Raw genomic sequence first — 25361 nt, 5'->3', positions numbered from 1 at the left:
GGAGAGTGGAGGGGCGGAGGGCAGGTCGCGCGGAGGGAGTGTGTGGTCTGATAGAAGAGAGCGAGAGAGAGGGGGAGAGAAAGAGAAAGAGAGAGAGACACGGTCGCGCAGGCGCAGTGCTCATCCCATGCATCTTTTTTTTTTTTGCAGCATCAGTACCGAGAGCGAGTATCACCTTCAGTGAGCGAGCGCGGCTGGCACATAGCATCTCTTCCGCGGAAAGAGAGAGAGAGAGAGACAGGGAAAAGGGGGAAACGAAGAGGAGAAAGAGAGAAAAGAGAAGGGAAAAAAAAGGAAAGGAGAAAAAAAAACCCCGGAGGGAGACAGGGACGAGCCAGGGACGGGAGCACCGAGGGAGAGGGACCGATCGCCGGCCGAGATTCAGCTCCTCAGCGACGCACGAAAGGCACCATGAAGGACCGCACGCAGGAGCTGCGAAGTGTAAGCCGTTTTTACCGACTGACTCCCACCCCCCCCCTCTCTCCCCCCATCCCCTCTCCCCTCCCCACCTCCGTAACCCGCCGCAAACGGGCGTTATGACAGAGCCGCTTCTCCGAGCCGCCGTGCTCGCCAGCGCCTGGCTGAGTCCGGCTCCGCGGAGACTGACTGCAACTGGGCGCCGTGTCACAGACACACGTCCGCCCGGACCTCGGTCCGGTCCGGTCCGGTCGGGTCCGGTCCGGTCCGGTCCGCTGAGTTTCCGCACCGGCGGTGCCGTGAGGCGCGGGGCTCACAGAGAAACCAGTCGTTTCTCTGTAAAAACAAAAAAAAACAAAACAAACCGCCGTTTCTGCAGCAGGAGTAGGAAAGTGTGTTATAAGGGACTTGTCGAAGAAGAACGTGTTGTATCGTACATCATCATCGTGATCATGATCATGGTCATCATCACCCCTCGGTATTCGGAAGCTATACATTCCTTTGGTGAGGAGGTACTATAGGACCTGAATCCACCCCCCTCCTTCCCAACACACACACACCCCTAAGATATTAATGGTGCCGTTTCCACCTTCGCACCGTTCCGCCATTCCGGTCTGCACCCCGCTGCTGCCGCGCGCGGGGCTGGGGGACACCGAGCGGGGCGACAGCGGGGTTCAGGGGTGCCGGGAGAGGGTGTGTGTGTGTGTGCGTGCGTGCGGCGGGGATGTCGACAGTTGTGTTAACCGGGATGAACCGGGAACCGTGGCTGGGTGTATCGGGGTTGTGAGTCAGTGAGTGAAATTATGTGACCCGCAATCCGTACTATAATGGTAATAATAATAATAATAATAATAATAATAATAATAATAATGCCCTTTTCATTCCGTAACGTGACGTTACGTGTGTGTCGCCCCGGCCAATCCTAAATGCGGTATGAATATTAGTATCCGGGAATTTACATAGTGTGTGTCTTTGTGTGTAACTATATATAAATACACACACACACGTATGACGACACTAATCATCTTCCTTGCATTTCGTTCTCCCCAGAACCCGCATACAGCTGGTGTTTGACGTTAGTCCGGCTCACCGCCTTTGTCACGTTGACAAAATAAATATCCTGGCGGAAAACGCCTCGTCTGTTTTCCGTGCTCCGCACGGCGTGCAGATGCCCCCTGTTTGGATGGGGGCAGGTTTTATTCGCCACAGCGGGCAGCGCTATGAATTCGCGTCCTGGGCGCTGCGAAGCGTCGTTTCGGCCAGCGACCCCGCCATCAGGCGCTCTGCGGCTCGGGCAGCGGTGCCGAGTCCCCCTCTCTCCCTCTCTCCCTCTCCCCCTCTCCCTCTCTCTCTCTCGGCTATGGCGGTGCTGTGGTGCGGCACACGGCAGAGAGGCAGTTCTGCACCTCGCTGAATCACTGAACCGGGGAGTCCGTGTGGTCGCTCCTCCCACGTCTCCCTCATAGCCCGGGTCTCGGACCTCGCTACGGGACGACGCGTTTTATGTGCTTTTTTAAAAAAAAACCCAACATAAAGTCCGCGTCGCCCCTATTCTAGACGTTCATACCTACATAGTATATGAGTCTAGGCACTGGGACAGGATATTATGGGTTGTTTTAGATCGTTTTACTTTCAGCTGTCGCCAAACGGTCGCCCAGGCAACCTTCGCCATAAACCCAGGCTTATCAGAAGGCGCACCGGGGGTGATTCCGCATGGCAGCGTCTGGCCGAGGCGGCCTGACTTTCCCCGAGCGGGTCCGGCTGCACCTCGGGCGTGTGCGTGTGCGTGTGCGTGTGTGTGCGCGCCTGCGAGAGAGAGAGAGAGGGGGTCTGTGATCGCCGCTCACTGCAGTGCAATTCCTCCGTCGATTCGCCTCTCATTGATCAGAAGAGGGGAGGAGGGAGAGAGGAGGGGTTATATGAAAGAGAAACGGCCTCTCCATTCACCACCCCGCTTCTCCGCGGCTCTCTCTCTCTCTCCCCCCCCCCCCCTTTTTTTTGGGGCTTGGGGAGCAGATGATTCAAGGCGGAGTTTTAGTCACAGTCTCCGCTACCGCGCCGTGTTCCCGATGCGTCTAAAACCGCATCACGAGAACCGCCGCGACTGGTGTTAAGTGCGGAGGAGATCGGACTGTCATCAGGCTGTTGCCTGGTTAAAGCCAGAAATGATCTCGCCGCTCGCGTGCGCGCGATGGGCAGAATACACGCGGAAGAAAAATCGTTACTAATTGAAATGCTAGTTTATATTAACACTGTAGTCTGCATCAGCTCGATATTGCACCTCTGACATTCAGCTGCAGGGGATTATGGTGAAGTTGTTTTATTAAGCAGCTGCTTCTGAAGTCAATGAATTTCTGTTGTACGTTAGGAAAGCCCCTCACGGTAACTATAGACAACTATTCTACTGCACTGTAGCACTGTACTGGGACTGTAGCTCCTATTGTAACAGGACTGTTCTCCTGTACTGGGACTGTAGCTCCTATTGTAACAGGACTGTTCTCCTGTACTGGGACTGTAGCTCCTATTGTAACAGGACTGTTCTCCTGTACTGGACTGTAGCTCCTATTGTAACTGGACTGTTCTCCTGTACTGGACTGTAGCTCCTATTGTAACAGACTGTTCTACTGTACTGGACTGTAGCTCCTATTGTAACAGCCTGTTCTCCTGTACTGGACTGTAGCTCCTATTGTAACAGACTGTTCTACTGTACTGGGACTGTAGCTCCTATTGTAACAGCCTGTTCTACTGTACTGGACTGTAGCTCCTATTGTAACAGGACTGTTCTCCTGTACTGGACTGTAGCTCCTATTGTAACAGGACTGTTCTCCTGTACTGGAACTGTAGCTCCTATTGTAACAGACTGTTCTCCTGTACTGGAACTGTAGCTCCTATTGTAACAGACTGTTCTACTGTACTGGACTGCAGCTCCTATTGTAATGGGACTGTTCTCCTGTACTGGGACTGTAGCTCCTATTGTAATGGGACTGTTCTCCTGTACTGGGACTGTAGCTCCTATTGTAACAGACTGTTCTCCTGTACTGGAACTGTAGCTCCTATTGTAATGGGACTGTTCTCCTGTACTGGACTGTAGCTCCTATTGTAACAGACTGTTCTCCTGTACTGGGACTGTAGCTCCTATTGTAACAGGACTGTTCTCCTGTACTGGGACTGTAGCTCCTATTGTAACAGACTGTTCTCCTGTACTGGAACTGTAGCTCCTATTGTAACAGACTGTTCTCCTGTACTGGAACTGTAGCTCCTATTGTAACAGGACTGTTCTCATGTACTGGACTGTAGCTCCTATTGTAACAGACTGTTCTACTGTACTGGACTGCAGCTCCTATTGTAACGGGACTGTTCTCCTGTACTGGGACTGTAGCTCCTATTGTAACAGAACTGTTCTCCTGTACTGGACTGTAGCTCCTATTGTAACAGGACTGTTCTCCTGTACTAGACTGTAGCTCCTATTGTAACAGACTGTTCTCCTGTACTGGACTGTAGCTCCTATTGTAACAGGACTGTTCTCCTGTACTGGACTGTAGCTCCTATTGTAACAGGACTGTTCTCCTGTACTGGACTGCAGCTCCTGTTGACCGTTTGCTGTACTCTTACTATACTGTCCATTGTGACAATCAAGCAATCTTTATTGAATTTGTTGCCCTTTGGAAAACCCCAGGTTTTAAAACTCTTTACTTGGATGAAATGATAAAATGACAATTCTAAGAAAGACAATTAGTACGAATTTTTATGAAGTCCTGTATGTAAAGGTACGGTACAAAAATAAAAAAAAAGCAGAATTATATACACAACAAGAATGACAAAACAAAAAAAAACTTTCAAAAAGCTGCATGTTTAACATGTGTCTTGAAAAAACTGTCCCCCTAGAACGTGCCCCTGCAAATTGTGCCATATTCCTGGACCCAGGAGCTGAAGAGTCCACCACTAGTAGTTTAGAATCGATCCTGAACCCCACTGGAAACCAGAGAAGCTCCGCTAACCTGGGGCCTTCTTTGGTCGTACGTGTTTGGTTAGTTCGAAACTGAGGGGGATCAGTTTGTACAAGCTGCAGTTAGAATTGACTATGATCTGGACTCCCTGGGAATCAGGTCTTGTGCTGTAATTCACTGAGGAAGTTACTGAGGCGTGCGTCCGTATCGTGGCATCTCACGGAGAACGAAGTCGTCTTGTCTGTGCAGTATTCTCGGGCCGAAGGACGGGCTCTGTCGTAGCCCTTCTGAAATGGTTGCAGCTAGGGCGGCTCGGTGGCACAGCGTTGCTTTAGCCTCACAGCGCTGGGGCTCCGGGTTCAATTCCGGCCTGGAAGTGCTGTCTGCGTGGAGCTTGCACGTTCTCCCTGCGCTTGCTTGGGCTCCCGCCGGCTGCTCTGGTTTTCTTCCGCGGTCCGGAGGCCAATGGGCTGCTGGGAACGGGGGCGCTGGCGCGAGTGCGCGTGTGTTCGTGGGGGCGTGCGATGGACAGGTGTCCCGCGCCCTGCCTTCTGCCCTGTGCTTGCTGAGACAGGCTCTGGTGTCTCCTGGGTCTCAAACAGGATGGAGAGACGGCCTGGAAAACATCCCCATCAGCCTGCAGTGGGGCAGGAGGCTGCTGGGGGCCTGGGCAGAGCGGTGCGGTCCGGCTCGGAGATCTGTTGCTTCTGGTTTGCGGGAGTTGAAAAGTCTCCCGTACCGCAGCGGTCTTATCTGACTTTTGAGTTAATAATGAAAGCACTCACTGGGGGAATGTATGCAAAATAACCAAGTCTTGCATCTTCCAGTGTGCAATTTATATAAGTAACTAGATACCTTATGCCACCATCACCGGGAGGTTATATATGGAAATATAATTTGTAAAAACACAACAAACAGGTAGCAATCCACACGAAAAGATTCCTTTGTCTTCTTAAATAGAATAAAATCAGGTCTCAATGGGATCATAAACAGAAGATATTTCCTGGTTTCCAAGACAGGTGCGGTTGGACAATATGAAAGTTGAACTCATGTCTGCAGGGTTGTCCGAACACTCTTTCCTCTTTGATACTTGTAGTGTTAAAAGAGCGCCTGCGGAGCTTTCTGGAATTTTTAAAACCGTTTCTGACCTGTCGTGGAAATGTAACAAGGCAGCAGCGTGTTCAGTGTAACAATCACACAATGACCTTTGCTGCACCTGGACCCTTTGCGTTGTGTGCTTCTCTGTGTCTGGGTTTCTAGCAGGAACACACAGGCGATGTGTGAAGAGCTTCTCAAAGAGGGTGTGTAAGGGAAACTGGTGGCCTATGGGTCTGCACAACTGGTACAGGAGCAATAGAGTCTGTCTGCAGAGGGTTTACAGACGGGGTCAGGCAATCAGTATACTGTATGTCTGTCCACAGATCAGTTAAAAACTGTTTACCTACCCTCAAAGCAAATATACTGCAGACCATGGAGGCTCTGTGTGTCTGTGCACAAAGCAGTTATAATCCAGGGCAAGAGGGACTGTGTGTCTGTGCACAGAGCGGTTATAATCCAGGGCGAGAGGGACTGTGTGTCTGGGCACAGAGCGGTTATAATCCAGGGCAAGAGGGACTGTGTGTCTGTGCACAGAGCGGTTATAATCCAGGGCGAGAGGGAACCATGTGTCTGTGCACAGAGCAGTTATAATCCTCGGCAATAAGGGGCTATGTGTCTGTGCACAGAATAGTTATAATCCAGGGTGAGAGGGACTGTGTGTCTGTGTACAGAGCAGTTATAATCCTTGGCAGTAAGGGACTATGTGTCTGTGCACAGAGTAGTTATAATCCAGGGTGAGAGGGACTGTGTGTCTGTGCACATAGCAGTTATAATCCAGGACAAGAGGGGACTGTATGTCTGTGCACAGAGTAGTTATAATCCAGGGCTGGTTCCAGACATCCAGACATCTCTGGATATCAGTTACCACACCAGAGCTAGTGAGATCGCCATTCAGATATACTGTATATCCATATATGAGCTCCCACAATTTGATAACAGTTCTGTCGCACATGTTAAATGTAGTAATCCTGTGGAATATGTACTATTATAGAAAGACTGTTTTCTGTTTCTGAAGTCTTGTCTCCTAGGGCACAGAACCGAAGCTGTTTTACTTCATGCTGTACAAAATCTAGACCTTGTTTCATAATTAGCAGATGTTTGCACTTTAATTAACTGGGAAAGCTGCACATCTACACACTTCTGTTCAGAAACACTATGTGTTATGAGTGTGGGGCAGCAGCATATTTTTAGCTAAACAGCTAATGGTATGAATAGAACCTGAGGCGAATGTATTTTTATAATATATTCACATTTCAAGTGAAAGTCAAATTCAATATTCTATATGCGTTTGTGTCCACAATCCTCTTTGTGGTGATGGCATTTCCAAAGATTGGTCTCTCGTTCACAAGAGACGAGCACTAAATATTGCGCCTAGTTTCATTTAAAATACTCAGAAGATACCCAGCTGTGACTGGTAGGTCAGGGAGGCATGCTGGTGCAGTGGTTAACATTTCTGCCTCGCTGGGCCCCGGGGTTCAATTCCAGGGGTGCTGTCTGTGTGGAGTTTGCATGGTCTCCCCCTTATTCTCGTGGGTTTCCCCCAGGTGCTCTGGTTCCTTTCCACAGCCTGAAGACATGCTGGGAGGTGAATTGGCTTCTGGGAGAATTGGCCCTGGTGTGAGTGTCTGTCTGTCTGCTGTCTATACTGGTCTGCGCTGGTGGTGATGGACTGGTGTCTGATCCAAGGTGTATCCTGCCTTGCGCCCGTTGCTTGCAGGGATAGACTCCAGCTGCCCTCCAACCCTGTACTGGATAAAGCCATTAGGAAGTGAAAGGATGGAATGAGAGGCCATTTATTAACTATGCCTGAAGTCCCCCCTTCCTCCACGCGATCTCTAATACAGGATATTATCTAGCAGGACAGATGTCCAGAAAGGCGCACTGTGTGTGTTCCAGTGTTGAAGGAGCCTCCCCACACAGTGAGACACCCAGACCTGTACACACCACAGTCCAGCCCTACCGAACCCAAGAGGAGAGTGCCATCAGACTCATCAGGACAGTATGTAACTGTAAAAGCTTGTTCCACACTCCCACCACCCTTTGTGTAAAGAGGTGCCATCTATCCTTAGTTTTAAGTGCTAATTGTTTTCACTTGTGTCCTCTGGTTCGTGTTGCGCTGTTGGTTCTGAAGTCCCCCGGGTGGACTTGGATCAGGCCCCCTTATAGTCTTTACTAGTATCTGTGCGCAAAATCAAGGCGTCAAACTGAAAGATGATGTCTAGTGTTTCCTGCTTTGTATTTCTAGCTGATGCTTTTACTGCCTGCCTGCAAAGCCCTGCCCTTCTCTCCATGTAAATGAGCAGTTTGCCCATTCTTTAATTTGAAGCACTGCCTGACCTGCACCGCCACAGATCTCCAAACGATGGGGCTTGTCTATTGAGTAGAACACGAAGAAGCCCCTGGCACGCACTTCCCTGCTCGCTGGCTTGGCTGGTCGACTTGTTGACTTGTTGATCGAGGTTGTGCTGGAGTCTGTGCCGCAATCCACCATTTTTTTGGTTTGCGGTGACGTTGCTGGGTTTGTTTTTTTCTCGAAACCAGGTCCAGGACTGTAACTGTGACCTCCGTAGCCTGTCAATTCCAGGCTTTGCCTGGTTGTCGCAGGGGGGGTCAATACCTTAGAGTTTCTGCCTCTACAAGGTGGGTTGTAATTGACTTTGACGAGGGGGTCCATCGGTCCGTCTGTCCTTGCTTTGCAGAAGCTCGTCGATTCAAAGTTCCCCTGGCCAGGCTTTGAGATCAGCAGGTCCTGAACTCCTGTTCTGCCCCTCACCTCTGGAAATCCATTCTGGCTGAAAAAACATGTTATCAACCATGACATACTGTTTTCACCCACCCCTTGTGGATTGTTACTAGACCCTGTTTTCTGCTCCAGCCACTGGAAAGCACATGGAGAATGAGCACATGTGGGCGTTACCCTTCGACATGCTCCTCCCCCTGGTTGCTTTGATACATAGGTTAGTGCGCCCTGATTGGAGGAGAGGTGCCACACCTCCTCAGGTCCCCTTGAGCCTAGTAGTTCTCAAGACCAAAAGACAAGGGGATCCCTAGCTAATTGTGCCAAAAGTGCACCACTCAGATGTCTAGTGTTGCAGTCCGGGTCAGAACCATATGGATTACAGGAAAGCTTTACTGGTTGAGCTCCTCCAAAAACTATTGGACCCCTTAGTTTATGCCCAATTTGGATTGGTTGAAGGCACGATGATCTCACAAAGGGCTTCCGCTGACATGCCATACCTGGCACAAAGAGTGCTGGGTAAAAGCAAATCGTATAGTCTTGTGACCACCTTCGCAGAGTGCGCGAGTCATCATGTCTATACAGGGCAGAACATCCACCCAAGAATGGTTTTATTGACACGGACAGTGACAGAGCTGGGAATTTTGAAGGAAAACGGCCGGTTAATTCTCCGACTCTTAAGCCACGAAGAGGGGAAGTGAGGCAGACGGGAAGGGGGGGGAGGGGGAGTGTAGTTATGGAAACTGGCATGGAAGGGGGTGTAATGAGGGTAATGGGCTGGAGGGAACAGCTGTGTGTCTACAGAGCCGCTCGGAGCAAGGAGACAGCACGTGGCTGAGCTCTCCGGAAGACCTGAGTGGAAGAACAGGCCCGGAGCTTTCCTGCAGGCTGCCTTCACGGAAATCTGAAACATCCTAGTGGACTGCCCTCCGTAGCCTGGTTCAGGATTATTCCAGGTGCATCTTCCAGATGTGATCCACCATCACCCACGCATCTGCTATTACTCGATCAGCACAAAAGTGTCAAACCCACTATGCCCAAGGGCCAGACCTCCGCTAAAGGGGCGGGGATAATGGGAGTGACATCACCATTACAGTCCTATCCTATACTGCGAGACCAATTACATAAGCGGTTCTTTCTCTGTGTGTGTTTTTAATTGACCTTTAAAATACTTCCATCTACATTTATTTATTCGAGGGGCGGCGCAGTGGCACAGTGGTGAGCGTTGCTGCCTCGCAGCTCTGAGCGTTTGTGTGCGTTTCCTCTGGGTGCTCTGGTTTCCTCCCACAGTCAAAGACATACTGGAAGCTTAATTGGCTTCTGGAAAACTTGTGCCTGGGGTGAGTGTGTTTGTGTCCAGGGTGTATCCTGCCTAGTGCCCGTTGCTTTATTGTGATAAGGCTCCAGCTCTCCCACACTCCTGATATTCGATGAAGCTGTTAGAAAGTAGATGGATGGAAAGATTTATTGATTTGGCTTAAACATTTGTCCTTAGGAATTTACTTTTGCAGCCATTTTACAGCTGGCTGTTTTACTGGAGGTAATAGGATGACATGCCTCATTCGAAGGAACAACGATAGCATCTCACCTGGGATTTGAACCCACAGCTTCAGAACTACAGAGCTTCTGCTCCACACGGCCACAACAGTTTCTGCTCCCTCTTACAGTCACTGTCCTAGTCATCCTTTGTAATACCCCTGTGGGACTGCTCCTTCTCCTCAGCTTGTCTGGAGACTCTTGTAGCTGTCAGTGCTGGGCTGGGTGAGGCGGGGGAGATCCTAGGCACCAGTGGAGGGGAACCACACCCTGTCCGCTCTTGTTCAGGGCTCAGGCAGGAGAGACATTTTGAGCAACACACCCAACTGGATGGGCCATGTGGTCAGAATGATCTTTTACGGCCTCAACTCGGCGAAAGATGGGCGTCTGATGCAAAGTTTCTCTTGACAAGCTTGTCCTTGGCAGTTTCGGCCCTGAACCATTGTCCTTGCTGCTGTTGCCCGTGGGAGGGTTGGGAAACAGGCATCATGGGACGGCCCTGTACTCCCATGAGTCCTGGCGCATGCTAAAGCGCCCCAAAGGCGTGTGGAAGTCAGCAGAGACAGCGAGAGCTGGGAGAAGGCAGTGTGATGACAAAGGTGCCATGTGACGCTTTCAGGAGGGGCTGAAGAGATGGTCTGACCATGGTTTAAGAACATAAGCACATAAGGAAGGAAGGACGCGGATGAGAAAATGCCTCTCAAACCAACCAGCCTATTTGGTAGTTAGTAGCTTATTGATCCCAGATCTCATCCAGCTGTTTCTTGAGGAAACCAGGGTATCGGCTTCAACAACATGGCGGGACAGCTCGTGCCACTCTCCCACCACCCAGTGTGTAGAGTCAGTCCCACCTGTTCTCAGTCCTAACTGCTCTTCCCAGTAGTCTCCACGCGTGCCCTGTGGTTGAGTCTGTAGGAATTCTCGGTGCTGGCTCTGCGGAGCTCTGTGAGGACTCTGAACCCTGGTCTCAGGTCCCCTTGGAGCGAAGGTATCTGGTTGCCCTACTCAGAGCTGCAAGAGCTTCTCAGGTTTCCTTGTCTTGCCGGCCCGGGCACCTGTGGGTGTGTTTGATTGTGTCTGTGTGAGCTGTTGCTGCTGCAGGTCGTGCTGGCGCTGCTGTTCTGAGGCTCGTGGGTCTTTTCAGTTCAGGAGTGAAAGACAACTTAAATGCATAAAATGCAATATAAAAATCAACATTAATGCATAAATGCAAAGCATAATGCACAGAGTATAAAGAAACTTGTAGACCCTACATCCCACAGGTCCAGACGGATGTGTTTGATGCAGTTCTAGTGGCCCAGAAAATACCTTTCAGAATGTATTAGCATTGTATTCGGCCCAATATCCTTGCAGATTCTTTGGAAATGTCGCCTCACAATCAGGGCACCCACAACAAGATGCCTTGTGGTCCCATAATAATCAGCCGGACTTTATTTTGCAGGGGTTCAAAAGAATATTTAAGGGGCACTCAATGGCATCTCTTAATCAATCCAGAAAAAATAACTCAATTGATAGGCGTCCTCTGTGTACAGTACCATCAGCTCTGCCGTTTGTGTACAGAGTTTTGTAGGTATGTGGGGACAGCGGCCCCTTTCGGTTTTCTTCTGCTCTGTATGAGACTGAACAGGGGAGAGGAGTCGGGGTGCAGACGGAGCGAACAGTGGAATAGGGGTGAGGAGTTGGGGTGCAGATGGCACAATCAGTGGAGTATGGGAGAGGAGTCGGGGTGCAGACAGAGCGATCAGTGGAATAGGGGTGAGGAGTCGGGGTGCAGACAGGGCGACCAGTGGAAGGGCCCCGAATGGGGGTGAGGAGTCAGGGTACAGATGGGGCAATCAGTTGATGACCCAGAATGGGGGTGAGGAGTCAGTACAGACAGGGCGATCAGTTGATGACCCAGAATGGGGGTGAGGAGTCGGGGTGCAGACAGGGCGATCATTTGATGACCCAGAATAGGTCCAGTGCATCTTGGGCAGCTGTGATAGGCAGGAAAAGGGGTGACTCACCCTATGCGGGGGTCCTGTGCACGATTGGCCACAAGCTCCTGCTGTTTCGTCAGCTGATCGGACAGTGGTAGCTCCTTGCTGTGAAAAGGTCAGAGCAGCGCTGAGCGTCAGACTCTTCCTCCTGATCACCTCTCGCATGACAGGGCTGGAGTGCCTCTTTGTGCCTTTCCAGACTCTCGAGCTTTACTGATACACAGCATTCATGACAGAGACCTGACTACATGATGTTGCCGGAGATACAGTAATCATAAAGCTGAACACATCAGTTTAAAAGTTTGACATATACTAGGGGTGCCTTTTGCCTTGTTATTTTTCAAGTTTTTGGTGAACTTTAAGTGATATTGAATTTTTATCTTATAAACATCAAATAGGAAGTAGCACTGGACCCTTTTGTGTTGTGGATGTGATATATACCCTTTATTAATAATCGATTCATTGTAAATACACATTCTTTTTCCATACATCCTGCAAAAATACACAATAACACTTTTTACTCCATAAAAGTAACGTTTGCATCGAAATGCTTAGAGATGAAGTTTTCCAAGTGAATACATTTTGAATGCAGGATATTCCCGTAACAAATAAATGTGTCAGAATTTCTTCTCCAGACCGAAATACCACACATCAATCACCTTGTCCGTGTCAGAGCAAGAAAGTGTCGGTTTCATGGGCTAAAACCTCTCATTTGCAAACCACCGATTCTTGAAAGTTGTTTCTTCAGCCTGGTGTGCAGAGGCACTGTCTATTAGGAGCTGTCCAAGCTCTTTCCGGGTCGATAGGCTCTGACAGCTCCCAGCTTGTTTTTTCCTGTCTGTAGGAGGGTGCCAGGGTGACGCACCGTCACGCCTGAGCTCAGCTGTCCTCTGCGCAGTAGCGAGGGGTCAGCCTGGTGGAGGAAACTCTGTGTGTCATCTTGCGGCACTGCTAGAAAGCCATCCTCATATTTCTCAGCATGGCAGAGGGACACTGGGAAGGTCGATGGCGAGAGGCCCGTCTTGCCCTCACGCCAACGTGAACTCCCCCAGACCCTCAGAGACTCCCCCACGCCTTGGGCTCGAAAAGCCTCTCCCGTTCTCTCTTATTTCGACCCGTGGCCGAAAATGCTTCATCTGTCTGCAAGTCACATTCCCCCCTAGACCAGGAACAATTCCAGCTGCTCACCCACTGGAATTATTCTGCTCTGCTGTCATAAGTAGGGATCTTCCACCCTAGACCGGGAGATCCCCGATCTAGTTATTTCTGGGGTCCCCAAGCCCTGTCTCAGAGAACCCTGGTCAAGTCAGCACAGGGGTACCCAGCTGTGGATCCAGAGAGCTCTGATCCGGTCAGCCACAGAGGTCTCCAGTACAGCCAGCTGCAGTTCTGGTGATCCCCAGTCCAAAGAGTGCTAGGGTGTCCAGGCTTGGGTCGAGTTAGTACTTGAGTCCCAAACCCTAGTACAGTCAACACTGAGGTCCCCTGGTCCTGGAGAGCTTCAGTCCAGACAGTGCTGTGATGAAGTCTGGATCCAGATAGCTCGGTCCAGTTCATACTGGAGTCCCCTGCCCCCGTCAAAGACAACCCCAGTACAGCCCACAGTGGGTGTGGCCACGCCCTGGTCCCGTCTGTACAGGGTCAACAGACTTCTCTGCCCCCGAGCTGCTTACAGCTCAGATCACAGCCCACACTGGCCCTAGCAGGGCTCCAGCACCCTTTGGAAAAGAGGCCCTTGCCTGCAAGCTCCAGGTTGCCAGCAGGGGGCGCTGGCGCTGAGAAGCCCTGGCCGACCCAGTGGGGGCAGCGCTGCCTGGGGGAGTGGCGATCATGGGCAGCTCGACCCCGTCTGCTCACACACACCTGCTCTCAGTGGGGAGGAGAGCAGAGTGATGAAGCCAGTTCAGAGAGGGGGGTTATTAGGAGGCCATGACTGGTAAAGGCCAGGACATCGGGGTAACACCCCTTCTTTCTTTGAGAAACACCCTGGGGTTTTTAATGACCACAGAGAGTCGGGACCTCGGTTTTACATCTCATCTGAAGGACGGCGCCTTTTTATAGTATAGTTTCTCCACCATTAGAGAACCCACTTTAGGGGTAAGGACCCACATAGATTGCAGGGTGAGCACTTCCTACTGGCCCCACTAACACCTCTTCCAGCAGCAACCTTAGTTTTTCCCAGGAGTCTCCCCTCCAGGTACTGGCCAGTCTCACACTTGCTGAGCTCCAGTGGGCTGCCAGCTGTGAGCTGCTGGGTGATATGACTTGTCTCCTGCAGCCCCCGTAGGGCCACTGGGAAGCTATAATGCACTCCTCCTCCTTTTCAAAGACAGAAGACATAGCCTGTGTGTGAGCCAGCGTCACCCAGAATCACCTCCGCTTGTTAGGCCTACAGACAGCAAGAGGGCGCGTGGCCTGCTGGTACTGCAGATGTTTTTAGGAGTAGGTCCCTCCCCTACCACTAGAGGCCGCCAGTGTAACCGAGCTGTAACCCGAGCCTTTACGGACAAACGTCCCCAGCGTTCAGGCTCTCCAGTGGCTGTGCAGTACCTTCCTCTTGGCATAGGGGCCACAGAAAAAAAACAGCCAGTGTCTTCACACATGCGATGAACAGTGGGAGTTTTTTTCTTTTAACAAGCGCTGAAACCTGTCTGATGATCGGCCGTTAGATTCCTGTATCGTGTTGTTGAAAGGGCAGCGTGCTCTGAGCCCGCAAGACGCCCATCGTGAGGACATACACGTACATAAAAAAACTGGTTTGGATCAGAGGAGGGCATTCGGGCCATCCTGCCTGTTTGGCTGTTCATAGTTTATTGATCTCAGCAGCTTCTTGAAAGGTCCCAGGGGCTCGTCTTCAATAGCATGGCTGAGCGTGTTGTTCCTGACCCCCCCAACAGCCTTTACTTTACAGATGTGCCTCCTGGGTTCGGTTTCAAAGACGCAGCTCTGAGCGGGAGACAGTCTGCCTCTGGGGTGAGAGGAGACGAGTAACTGAGCTTAAGGATTAAGGATCTGGGCTAGACAGCTTCAAACAGCCAAGAGGACATGGGGCTGGCACAAAACAGGAACAGAACTGGCACAGAGCAGAAACAGGAGAGGAATGAACAGGCACAGAACAGGAACAGGAGAGGAATAGTATAGGCACAGGAAGAGAACAGGAACAGGACAGGAAGAGAACAGGAACAGAGCAGGAACAGGAGAGGATTAGAACAGGCACAGAACAGGAACAGGAGAGGAATAGAACAGGAACAGAGCAGGAACAGGAGAGGATTAGAACAGGAACAGAACAGGAACAGGAGCGGAATAGAACAGGAACAGAGCAGGAACAGGAGCGGAATAGAATAGGAACAGAGCAGGAACAGAGCAGGAACAGGAGAGGATTAGAACAGTAACAGAGCAGGAACAGGAGCGGAATAGAACAGGAACAGAGCAGGAACAGAATATAATCTTTGTAAAATGCCATCTTTTGAATAGGGAGTGTTATTTTGGGAATATTATGGTGGCGCAGTGGTGAGCATCGCTGCCTAGTAGTGCTGGGGCCCGAGCACAGACACATGCATGCACATCCAGACGAGCACACACACACACAACCAGAGAAGTAGAAGTGAACATGCACACAAGCACATCTTGCTCAACAGGCCCTGCTGGTGACTTGCCCTTGCCCACTGTCACATTCTTAGAGTGTTATATTCCCGATGTCCAACGAGCAAGAGGAGAAAGGAGATAATCCATCTGTTCTTCTAAGAGGCGGCGTCTTCTGTGCTCTGTTGCCACAGAAGGATCTGCAGAAATTCCCCTCACTGCAGGCTGCACCCTCCGACTTCATGTTTGAGGAAGCAGCTCTGCTTCACGAGGAATAATGGCACCTGACAAGAGCCCGTGTTTAAGGGTGATCATGGGGAATTCAGGGGGAAGAAGCTGTGGTATGGTCACCCAGGAGTTGCAGAGAGAGAGGGGAGAACCAAGGGGGCGCTATAGAGCAGTTGTGGCGGGGCTCGCTCCCCAGGAAGTGAGGTCACGGAGGATGTGACATCAGAGCAGCAGAGGCCCTCCCAGTGCTATCACAGACCAGACTACTCCTCTCTTCCCACTGTGTTCATCCCGGGTCCCCTCAAGGACGGTCTCTGTGCGTCGCAAGCCGGCCGTCGTGTGTCGGATTATTGAACCCGGAGCGCCCGTGAGTTTAGAGTTAACACGCATGCTGCTGGTGTCCTTCTGCGGCCTTCTGTGCCGAGAGACAGCGGCTCCGCACCTGAACACAGCAGAGCCAAGGGCACACACCAGCCTGTAATTAACAAATAATTGTCTGATTGTCGGTGTGAGCCCCAGATACACTGGGGACTCGTGTTTCATCCTTATTATTAATCAGACAGCGCTGTTAATTCCTAATAGCGGTAAAAAAATGTCCCCTGTTATCTCCTGAAACATAATTACCTACCCCTCCGTTTCCTCACTGCTACATTCAGTACGAGTTCACAGGGGCGCAAGGCAGGGTACAGCCTGGGCACACACACAGACACACACACACTCACACCACAGCCAATGTCGATTAACCTACTGGTCTGTCTTGTCTTGGGACTGTGGAAGTAGACCAGAGGAAAGCATGTGGAGAACATGCAAACTCCACACAGACAGGACCACAGGATTTGAACCCAGGACTCCAGTGCTGTGAGGCAGCAGTGGTAATTACTGCCCCAGTGTGCCACCTGAGATAAACCTACATCTGTGTTATGTTTGTCCCAGATATCCATGTGTCATTATATACAGATTTAAAAAAGTCCAGTTCTTGGCCACAGTTAGGCCTTTCAACTGCTAACAACTCAATAGATGGACAATCACGCAGTTTATCAATGTGAATCAATGTGTACTGCGAAGAAATTGCAACTCTCTGATGGTATTGGGCCACTGGAACTGGTCAGAGTTATTGATCAATGTCTGATTTAGCAAGTCCCGTTGTTATTGATAGCAAGGTGGCAGATATCAATGCAGTTGAGCAGTGTTACTTTACCTGGACTGTCTGGTGGTAGTGGGTGTGAGTGGTATTGACTAGTTTTATTGATACTGTCTGATGCTATTGGGTGATCAGGCATTGATCAGTTTTCCTGGTGCTGGCAGGAGGTCCCCGGGCTGCTATGGGGTAAGAGTTAGGAGCACTATTGTGGTGTGTGAGCTGCTCTGGCATCAGTCAGTGAGCCGTGTACACTCACACATCGTCTCTGCTTCGACCTCTGCTGATCGAGGTCAGCGACCCCTGTGTTCCCTCGGAATGGTGTCTCTGGGTTGGGGTCTCGGCCACCTTCTGATTGTGCGTCTTGCATGAGTGAGTCCCAGATTTCCCATGAGCCCCAGACATTACGCTGAAACTGTGTCGTTCGACAGCGGGGCACAAGTGTACCAAGTACAGCTCGTACCGGGCTGGGCCGGTGAACCTCATTTTGTGACTCCTGGGCCTTTCTAGGTGCTCTTGAGCAGCTATGGAATGGACTGCTCATCCACCCATCTGTTTTCTAACTGCTCTATCTAGTGTGGGGTCATGGGGGATCTGGAGTCTATCCTAGTTAGCAACAGGCACAAGGCAGGATACGCCCTGGATGAGACGCCAGTCCGTCGCAGGGCAGACAGACACAGGCACACACACTCGCGCCAGGGCCAGTTTTCCCAGATGCCGACCTCCACGGTCAAGATCACCACGATCACCTACCAGCGCTGGACTGCCGACGACAGTCTGTGCACAAACGTACAAACAGGCAGCGATCCTGACCACTGCAGCGCCATGAGACTGCGGTGCGCATGCTCTGTTGATGCCAGGACGTTCCGGGCAGAGTTTTCCGGTGTCTTTGTGCGGGAGCAGGCCCTGTCGGGATTATTGAGCAGCGCAGCTCTCTGAGCGCTGCGGCTTCACGCCGCCGAAAGCCGAGGCGCTAGATTAGATCATCTGAAGGGATCGGCGGATCGATGCCGTTGATCTGCGCTGTTGGCCGGGGCGTGTGAGCCGTGCTGTCGACGAGGGAGGGTCACTGGTACCCAGTGAGAGTATTGGGAGATCAGTGCTATTGATCAGATCAGTGAGAGCTCTTCTGATAGAATGAACTTTTCTGCGTGATTGATCAGTCTAATTGTCTCACCCTGTTATTGATCGGGTTTAGACGGGGCTGTGTGGTTGCGGTACGCCGCTATCGACGTGGGTGACGGCAAAGCTAAAGGCCGATGCGGTTCCGGACGGGTCCGGGAGATCTTGTTTTCTTTCTCCGATCGCTTGATGTGCTCGTACTGCACTTCGGCAGAGCCGAGCCCTACCCTGGTCCAGCAGGATTTATAGAAGAGGGGATCTGCAGTGCAGGAGGGGGCGGGCGCCCACCGCAGTGCTGGCAGAGCGAACGGGCTGCCCGGTTCTGATTCTGTGGGTTCAGAGAACCAGAACTCGGTCGGTCTGGCTGGGTGGTGTCGGGGGAGCCTGCGTGTGCCTGCAGCCCCTGCCAGCGTGAGGCGGTGGAGGCGGTGGAGGGGGGAGACAGAGACAGGGGGGGAGTGGGAAGCGTGTTGTCTCTGCTGCAGGAGCTGAGTCAGCAGAGCCAGTCGCTGGACACACACACAGACGCCCACGCCGGCTCCCCCTGCTCTCTGCCTCTCCCCGCGTCTGTGTGCGCTGCGCAGTGTAGCCCTCCACCCCCCCACCTCCCTCTCCCTGGGTGTGTGTTCACCCCTCCATCCCTCCACCCATCTAATCTCCACCTGTCTCCCTCTCCCTCTCCCTGCTTGTCTGTCTCTCTGTCTATCTCCCTGTCTCCCCACCAGTCTATCTCCCTGCCTGCCTGTCTCCCTGTCTGTCTGCCTCTCTATCTGTCTCCCTGCCTGTCTGTCTATCTCCCTGTCTGCCTGCCTCCCTGTCTGCCTGCCTCCCTGTCTGTCTCTCTATCTCCCTGTCCGTCTCTCTGTCTATTTCCCTGTCTCCCTGCCTGTGTCTCTCTATGTCTCCCTGTCTGCCTGTCTCCCTGTCTGTCTCCCTGTCTCCCTGTCTCCCTGCCTGTCTGTCTCTCTGTCTCCAAGTCTGCCTGTCTCCCTGTCTGTCTCTCTATCTCCCTGTCTGTCTCTCTGTCTATTTCCCTGTCTCCCTGCCTGTCTGTCTCTCTGTCTCCCTGTCTGTCTCTCTATCTCCCTGTCTCCCTGCCTGTCTGTCTCTCTGTCTGTCTCCCTGCCTGTCCCCCTGCCTGTCTGTCCTCAGAGCAGGCTGATCCCTGTGCTCATCAGAAACACGCTAACTCACAGTGCTCCTCTCCGCCGAGCCTGAGAGTGCGACAGCGAGCCCCAGAAACCTGCATCTTCCACAGCGCCGTGATCGATCACCCCTCTCCGTACGGCAGCACAGTACGGTTCAGAAAACCTGAGGCTCAGCACCCGGCTGGCAAAAGACGAAGCTCGAACGAGGAACGCGCTGCACGGGCGTCAGAGTGTGACTCCAGACGCACTGAGCTAGCAGGCGTAAGCCTTTGGCCTCTGGGGTTTCTATTTATATCAGGCCCAGAGCAGTTCAAACCACACTCGTGTCCGACGCTGAGAAAGCCACTGAGGCCTCTGGCTTCTGTGTGTGTGCTAGGTCACGCTCCGCCCCCACTCCGGCCAAGTCAGTATTGAGTTATTGATCGACCGGCCATCTGGACAGCGGTCTCTGGGGAAGCAGAGGAAGGGCTTTTCTGCTCCTTCTGCGAATCCATTACCTCTAAATTATTCAAGCAGGGAGGATTGCTTTTCTGGGACTGGTTATTTCAGCAGGCTTTGTACCTGATGTACAGAATATTTATGATTGGGGTGCAGGAGGACATCAGCGCAATGCATAACTAGTGGCTATACAATCTGCATACTTATTAGAGCTTCTGTAGGCTGTAGCGTGTACACACTGCATGGCCCAGCGCTTCTTATATAGAACACAAGAGCTGTCACACAGGAGAGAAGGCATTCGTCCCATCTCGCCTGTTAGGTAGTTAATAAGCTTACTGATCCCAGGATCTTATTCTGGAGAGCATCCTTTGTATCTGCTTTGATAACCTGGCTGAGTTGCTTGTTCTGTACTCCTACCACCCTTTGTGTAAGGTAGTGCCTCCTTATTCTCAGTTTTATAACCGGTTGCCTGGAGTTTCCATTTGTGTCCCCTGGTTGGCGTCCCCTGTGGGACTGTAGGTCGGCTGGGGAGACTGTGTCAGAGATTAAAGAGATTCCGTTTTTTAGACTGTCTGCATTTAGATACTGTTCATATTATTTAACAATGTGCACAATTTTGTTCTAAAAAAGATATGGCTGCTCTGGAATCCATCCGATAAAGATCCACCAGCCAATAGTTCTCCCAAACCGACACAGTCAATTTCTTCAGGATCAACAGTGAAACAAGAAACAGAGGACGCAAGAGGAAAGTACAGGGAAGCGCATTTGAAACTGAGAACAGGAGACACTTCTTTACACAGAGGGTGGCGGGGGTGTGGAACAAGCTGCCCAGCCATGCCGTTGAAGCCGATCCCCTGACTTCTCTCAAGAAACAGCTGGTTGAGATCCTCCAGTCAGGACAGGAGGCTTTACTTTACACAGAGGGTGGTGGGGGTGTGGAACAAGCTGCCCAGCCATGTTGTTGACTTCAAGAAGCAGCTGGATGAGATGCTGGGATCAATTAACTACTTACGACCAGACGGGCTGAATGGTGTCCTCTCGTCTGCGTCCTGCCCTTTGCTCTCATAGCGCTGAGAGCCGCGGCTCTTTTGGAAGTAACTTCAGGCTCTGCTCGAAACCAGCCGGGTAGCTCGACTGGACCACGTCACCAACTGAGTCTCCAACTAATGTGGACGAGACCGCTCGAATTTCATGGGCTGCCCAGGCTGCCGAGTTACTGTGTGCCAGTTTAGTGCAGGGTACCGTAGGGCACCCTGGCGTCTCTCTCTCTCCATCCGACTCGTGTTTCTGCTCATTCCGTCCTCCCATCACACCCCAGTCTCTCTCTCTCTCATTCTCGCTCCCTCCTACTTGTCACCTTTCGGAGTCTCCGAATCTCCTGACATCCCCCACGCGGCCTCTTGTCACACACACCCCAGCAGCGAAACTGCAAAGCAGCACCGACTGCGGCAGGAGCTGCAGGCGACCGATACAGCCGCTGACTTGGGCACAGGCTCCCCCCGGAGGCCAGCAGAGGGACTGCACTACTGCCAATACCAAAGTGTCATTACTGGAGCTCTTCAAAACCTAGTCCTCAAGTGCCGAAGGGGGGCTGCCTGGGAGAACTGAACTGGTCCAATTAAGTCACACTGGCCCGTTTTGATCTGAACCCTGCCTGCTGTGTTGGGCTTCTACGGAGAGCTACGCAAGACAGGTCACAGATGCGAGGAGGCTGTTCTGCCCAGCTGCCCAATTTGGTAATTAGTAGTTAATTGATCCCAGGATCTCATCCAGCTGTGTCTATGAAAGAAGTCAGGGTATCAGCTTCAACAACATAGCTGGGCAGGTTGTTCCACACTCCCACCTCCCTGCGCGTAAAGTAGTGCCTCCTGTTCTCTGTTTTAAACCCTGTGTTGTCCAGCTGAAATCAAGGGTACATTCATGCCTTTGTCTGCAAATGAAAGACGTGAGCTAGTCTGGGATTATTTCTGTGCTTCACAGGTGTGAAGATGATGGGGGAGGTAGATTGAGGTTGTGTGTGTGCTGGTCTGGACGTCTTTGGGGCTCTGCTGATGAAGGAACATCAGTTTGCAGCGGCAGTGACCTAGAGAGGGTTTCTCTCAGCTGTCTGATGAGCTGAGGATGGAGGCAGATTTAAACGATCACAGGGAGGCATGGAATCGCATCTTCATCCGTGAGCTTTGGAGCAACGTGCAGCTGGGATTTGAAAGCTTGCTCTCAGTATCTTACTCCATATTGTGTACAGTGTGTGATCTGAACATGAAAGGGCAGACAGAAAGAATGACAGTGTTTCTACACTACCAAATAATGCAAGAGCTGGTGACATATTTTAATAATAATAAACTTTATTTGATATAGTGCCCTGAACAGTGGCTTCTTATAGTGCTTTACAAGAAAAGAACACAAGCAGAGGAAACAGCAAAACTGCAGCTACAACGATGGTTTGGAAGGCAATAGGGATGTAAAGGGCTGTCAGAGTTAAAGAAGAGCCCTTCTAGAGAAGAAGGTCCTGAGTCTGGATTTGAAAGAGTTTAGGGAATATGACTCTCTGATATCCTTAGGTATAGAGATCCAGAGCTTTGGGTCAGAGCAGGAGCAAATGGTGCTTGAATTCCTTTTCTTTTTTGTTATTCACATCCTAATGAGCCTTTAGACCTATTTAAATGAGACAACTTCTAACTTTTCAATCATCAGCCTCTATTTGATGCTGAAGAGAACTATCTGGAGGCTATTTGGATGACATAGCTCGTAACCATCTGTGTGTCATCGCTAGTGACTGGTGAGCTGTCTGGGAGTCATCGCTAGTGACTGACGAGATGTCTGGGTGACATCACTAGTGACTGGCGAGCTGTCTGGGTGTCATCACTAGTGACTGGAGAACTGTCTGGGTGACATCACTAGTGACTGGCGAGCTGTTTGGGAGACATCACTAGTGACTTGCAAACTGTTTGGATGACATCACTAGTGACTGGTGAGCTGTCTGGGTGAAATCACTAGAGACTGGCGAGCTGTCTGGGTGACATCACTAGTGACTGGCGAGCTGTCTGTGTGTCATTGCTGGTGACTGGCAAGATGTCTGTGTGACATCACTAGTGACTGGCGAGCTGTCTGGGTGACATCACTAGTGACTGGTGAGATGTCTGTGTGACATCACTAGTGACTGCTGAATAAACACCCCTGACATGGGCTATGATCAGCTAACATCCTCAAGTCTGACAGGTAATCCTCGGGTAATGCAGGTATTGGAATGACTGTCTGCCTCTTCACCAAGGTCTCTGTCAACTGTAAATGTCACATGCAACATGGCTCTCTAAGCAAAGGGCAAACTGAGAATAAATCCAGGTCTGGTTTGAAAGAACCCAGCTCAGGTCAGATCCTACAGAAAGGGAGAATCAAAGCTGTAATTCGCAGGGCACTCTGGGAGTTTAACCACGAGCATCACCCCTCCTGTCCCACAGCCCGCAGAAGCAGGACAAACTGTAACCCCCAGTTAGATGTTTCCAGTTTAGGAGACTTAAACTCATGCCTTGTCAAATAAATTCACTGGGAATTTATTTCACTGGGAAAAAAAGTTAAATGCACTGAAAAGATTCTGGAGTACTTTTTTGAAAATCTGGTTTAACCTGCTTGGCTGAGGGCTGACCCCCCTGGCCAGAGGACGAGGAGGCTGGGACCCCCATGCAGACCGAGGAGTGACCAGGGGGCAGCTGCAGAGGTGGAGAAGGGGTGGAGCTGGGATGCAAGAAGACGTATTCGAGGGAGAGAAGGGGATCATGCGCAGTATTATACTGTTTTAAGACAGGAAATGACATCAGGAGTGATTGCGAGTTACTGACAGCTGGGCCTGGTCGAACTTGTTGTCATACAGAATCTTGTGCACGAATCCTGTCCCTCTTCCTACAGCATGTGACCTTATTTCTGTACAAATCATTGCTCTGTGTTTGTAACTAAATCCTGCATGTGCTGTAACCCTGTGTACTTGCACTGTACCTGCATGTCATGTTCAGAATGTTCCTTCAAAACACTCGCCTTTGAAGCTGAAAGTCAGCTGTGGCTTTTGTTAAGATTGTGCATGAGTCTGTGTACCACAACTGTCTCCCTTCACTGGAACTGCATGCTGTGTGGCGTGTACTGTATGTTCTCTCAATAAATGTCCTTTGCCAAGTGTCATGTGATCGTGTTGGGATTCTGTTCATATGCTGCACCTTTCTCCAGACGGAAGAGCACGTTTTATTCACTCATTTCTGACACAGAAACTTGCATGGCGGAGAAACGGAAGGGAAAGATCAAGCATTGTTTGGGCATCATTACTGTCGGTGTTTTTTTGTGTGTGATTGTGTGCCGATCTCTCTCATTGTGTCCTGTGCTGTGTGTGTTGGTGTCTGTAAAGTTGCTGTGTGCCGATCTCTCTCATTGTGTCCTGTGCTGTGTGTGTTAGTGTCTGTAAAGTTGCTGTGTGCCGATCTCTCTCCCAGTAGCCTGTGCTGTGTGTGTTAGTGTCTGTAAAGTTGCTGATTGTGTGCCGATCTCTCTCCCTATAGCCTGTGCTGTGTGTGTTAGTGTCTGTAAAGTTGCTGTGTGCCAATCTCTCTCCCAGTAGCCTGTGCTGTGTGTGTTAGTGCCTGTAAAGTTGCTAATTGTGTGCCGATCTCTCTCCCTGTAGCCTCTGCTGTGTGTGGGCATCTGTCCCTGTGTGTGAAAGTACTGGCTTTCTCTAAACCGCTGTCAGCTGCAGAAATGTTGCACGGGAGTGGGATTAAGCCTCCACCTGTACTAGTTCCTGTGTTTCAGGGCTCGTTTAGGGGTCTGAAATGCAAACTGATGAAGCACTGCCTAGCATCCACGTCTAGCTGGTGTCCATCAGCATGTCTGTCTACGGGTGCCGATTGCGAATCGTGTGCTGGGTTCTGCAAGGACAGCATATGACTGTTGCCTGAGCGACACAGGGGCGATCACCTGTAGGGTGGGACAGAGAGATCAGTTACATGACTCCACTGCCTTCTGCAACAGGGCAGGCTGCTCGGGCTCTCGATTAGACTGCCTGTGCACGAGCTCCCATTGAGACACCCAGGCCTGACGCAGAACGACCTCCGCAGAGACACAATACCAAGCACAAAGAGGAGCAGGCACAAACACGGCCTGGTGTGTCGTGCTTGGCCTGATTCAGACATTCATGCTGAATGCTGATTTGTACATACTGTGTTTGTGGAGAAACTGGATGATTTTGTGAAGCTTTGGCATGGGGATTTATTTTATCAGTATTATTAGTCCTGAGCAAGCTAGACCAGATCTGCAGAAATGTCTCGCTTTCTTCTCTCGGTCTTTATCCCTCGTGACCTGATGCTGGGCTTGACCATCAGTGACTCTGGTTTCTCATGTTGATTGATCTCTTACCATCTTAACATAACACCACAGGCTATTGAACTCTGTCGTGCCCAAACTCCTTTTCTAGTTATTTTACATGGCCAGAACTGCCCATCTACCAGGCTGATCTTGCAGAAACACCTTTAGCAACCTGAATTTTCTTTGGTTTGTCCCCTTCTTGTGCGAGAAATATGTTTCTCTGCTGTAGCTGTTGAAATGTCTCTGAACAGGTCAGCAGCTACCACAGGGGGAAGCTCCCATGGGAATCTGTGGGATTAAACGCTGGATTAATGCATCAGGCTGAGAGGCTAGGGGAGTTCCAGTGCCTATAGAACAGCAGAGCCGGAGACACCAGCCTCAGAAGTCAATACCTCTGTCTGGGATGCTGTGGAAATAAGTACAGAGACAGTACAACATCATCCATCCATTTACTAACTGCTTTATCTGGTACAGGGTCCTGGGGGAGCTGCAGTCTATCCCAGCAAGCAATGGGACCACGGCAGGGTACACCCTGGATGGGACACCAGTCCATCACAGGGCACACAGACTCAAGCACACACTCACACCAGGGCCAATTTTCCCCAGAAACAAATGAACGTGCCAACATGTCTTTGGACTGTGAGGGGC

At 51.0% G+C, this 25361-nt stretch overlaps 2 protein-coding genes across 2 annotated transcripts in view; both read left to right on the top strand.

The window, feature by feature from the left end:
- The first annotated feature begins 100 nt into the window (after positions 1–100).
- The window catches only part of LOC148660524 (syntaxin-1B), a 63061-nt gene continuing 37800 nt past the window's right edge, over positions 101–25361 (top strand). Inside the window, exon 1 of the mRNA XM_088637973.1 lies at positions 101–441. Coding sequence (XP_088494099.1) covers positions 412–441 — 30 coding nt within the window. The 5' untranslated portion in view covers positions 101–411. The remainder of the gene's footprint in view (positions 442–25361) is intronic.
- LOC148660525 (uncharacterized) lies at positions 17377–23540 on the top strand. Its single transcript, XM_088638114.1, has 3 exons — positions 17377–17498; positions 18125–22609; positions 23007–23540. The coding sequence occupies exons 1-2, from the start codon at positions 17377–17379 to the stop codon at positions 19344–19346; spliced, it is 1344 nt and encodes a 447-aa protein (XP_088494240.1). The 3' UTR covers positions 19347–22609; positions 23007–23540.

Source organism: Lepisosteus platostomus, chromosome 6 (genome assembly GCF_059453375.1).
Source record: "Lepisosteus platostomus isolate fLepPlt1 chromosome 6, fLepPlt1.hap1, whole genome shotgun sequence".
Taxonomy (NCBI): domain Eukaryota; kingdom Metazoa; phylum Chordata; class Actinopteri; order Semionotiformes; family Lepisosteidae; genus Lepisosteus; species Lepisosteus platostomus.
The sequence above is the reverse complement of the archived record's forward strand: the minus strand, read 5'-3'. Positions and strand labels throughout refer to the sequence as shown.

Bases quoted from the DNA above. Each gene is read 5' to 3' on its own strand.
- LOC148660525 (XM_088638114.1), top strand. From the start codon at position 17,377: ATGCCGACCTCCACGGTCAAGATCACCACGATCACCTACCAGCGCTGG. The intron at 17,499-18,124 runs GTGCGCATGCTC...CTGTGGGTTCAG, and splicing joins TGCAGCGCCATGAGACTGCG to AGAACCAGAACTCGGTCGGT.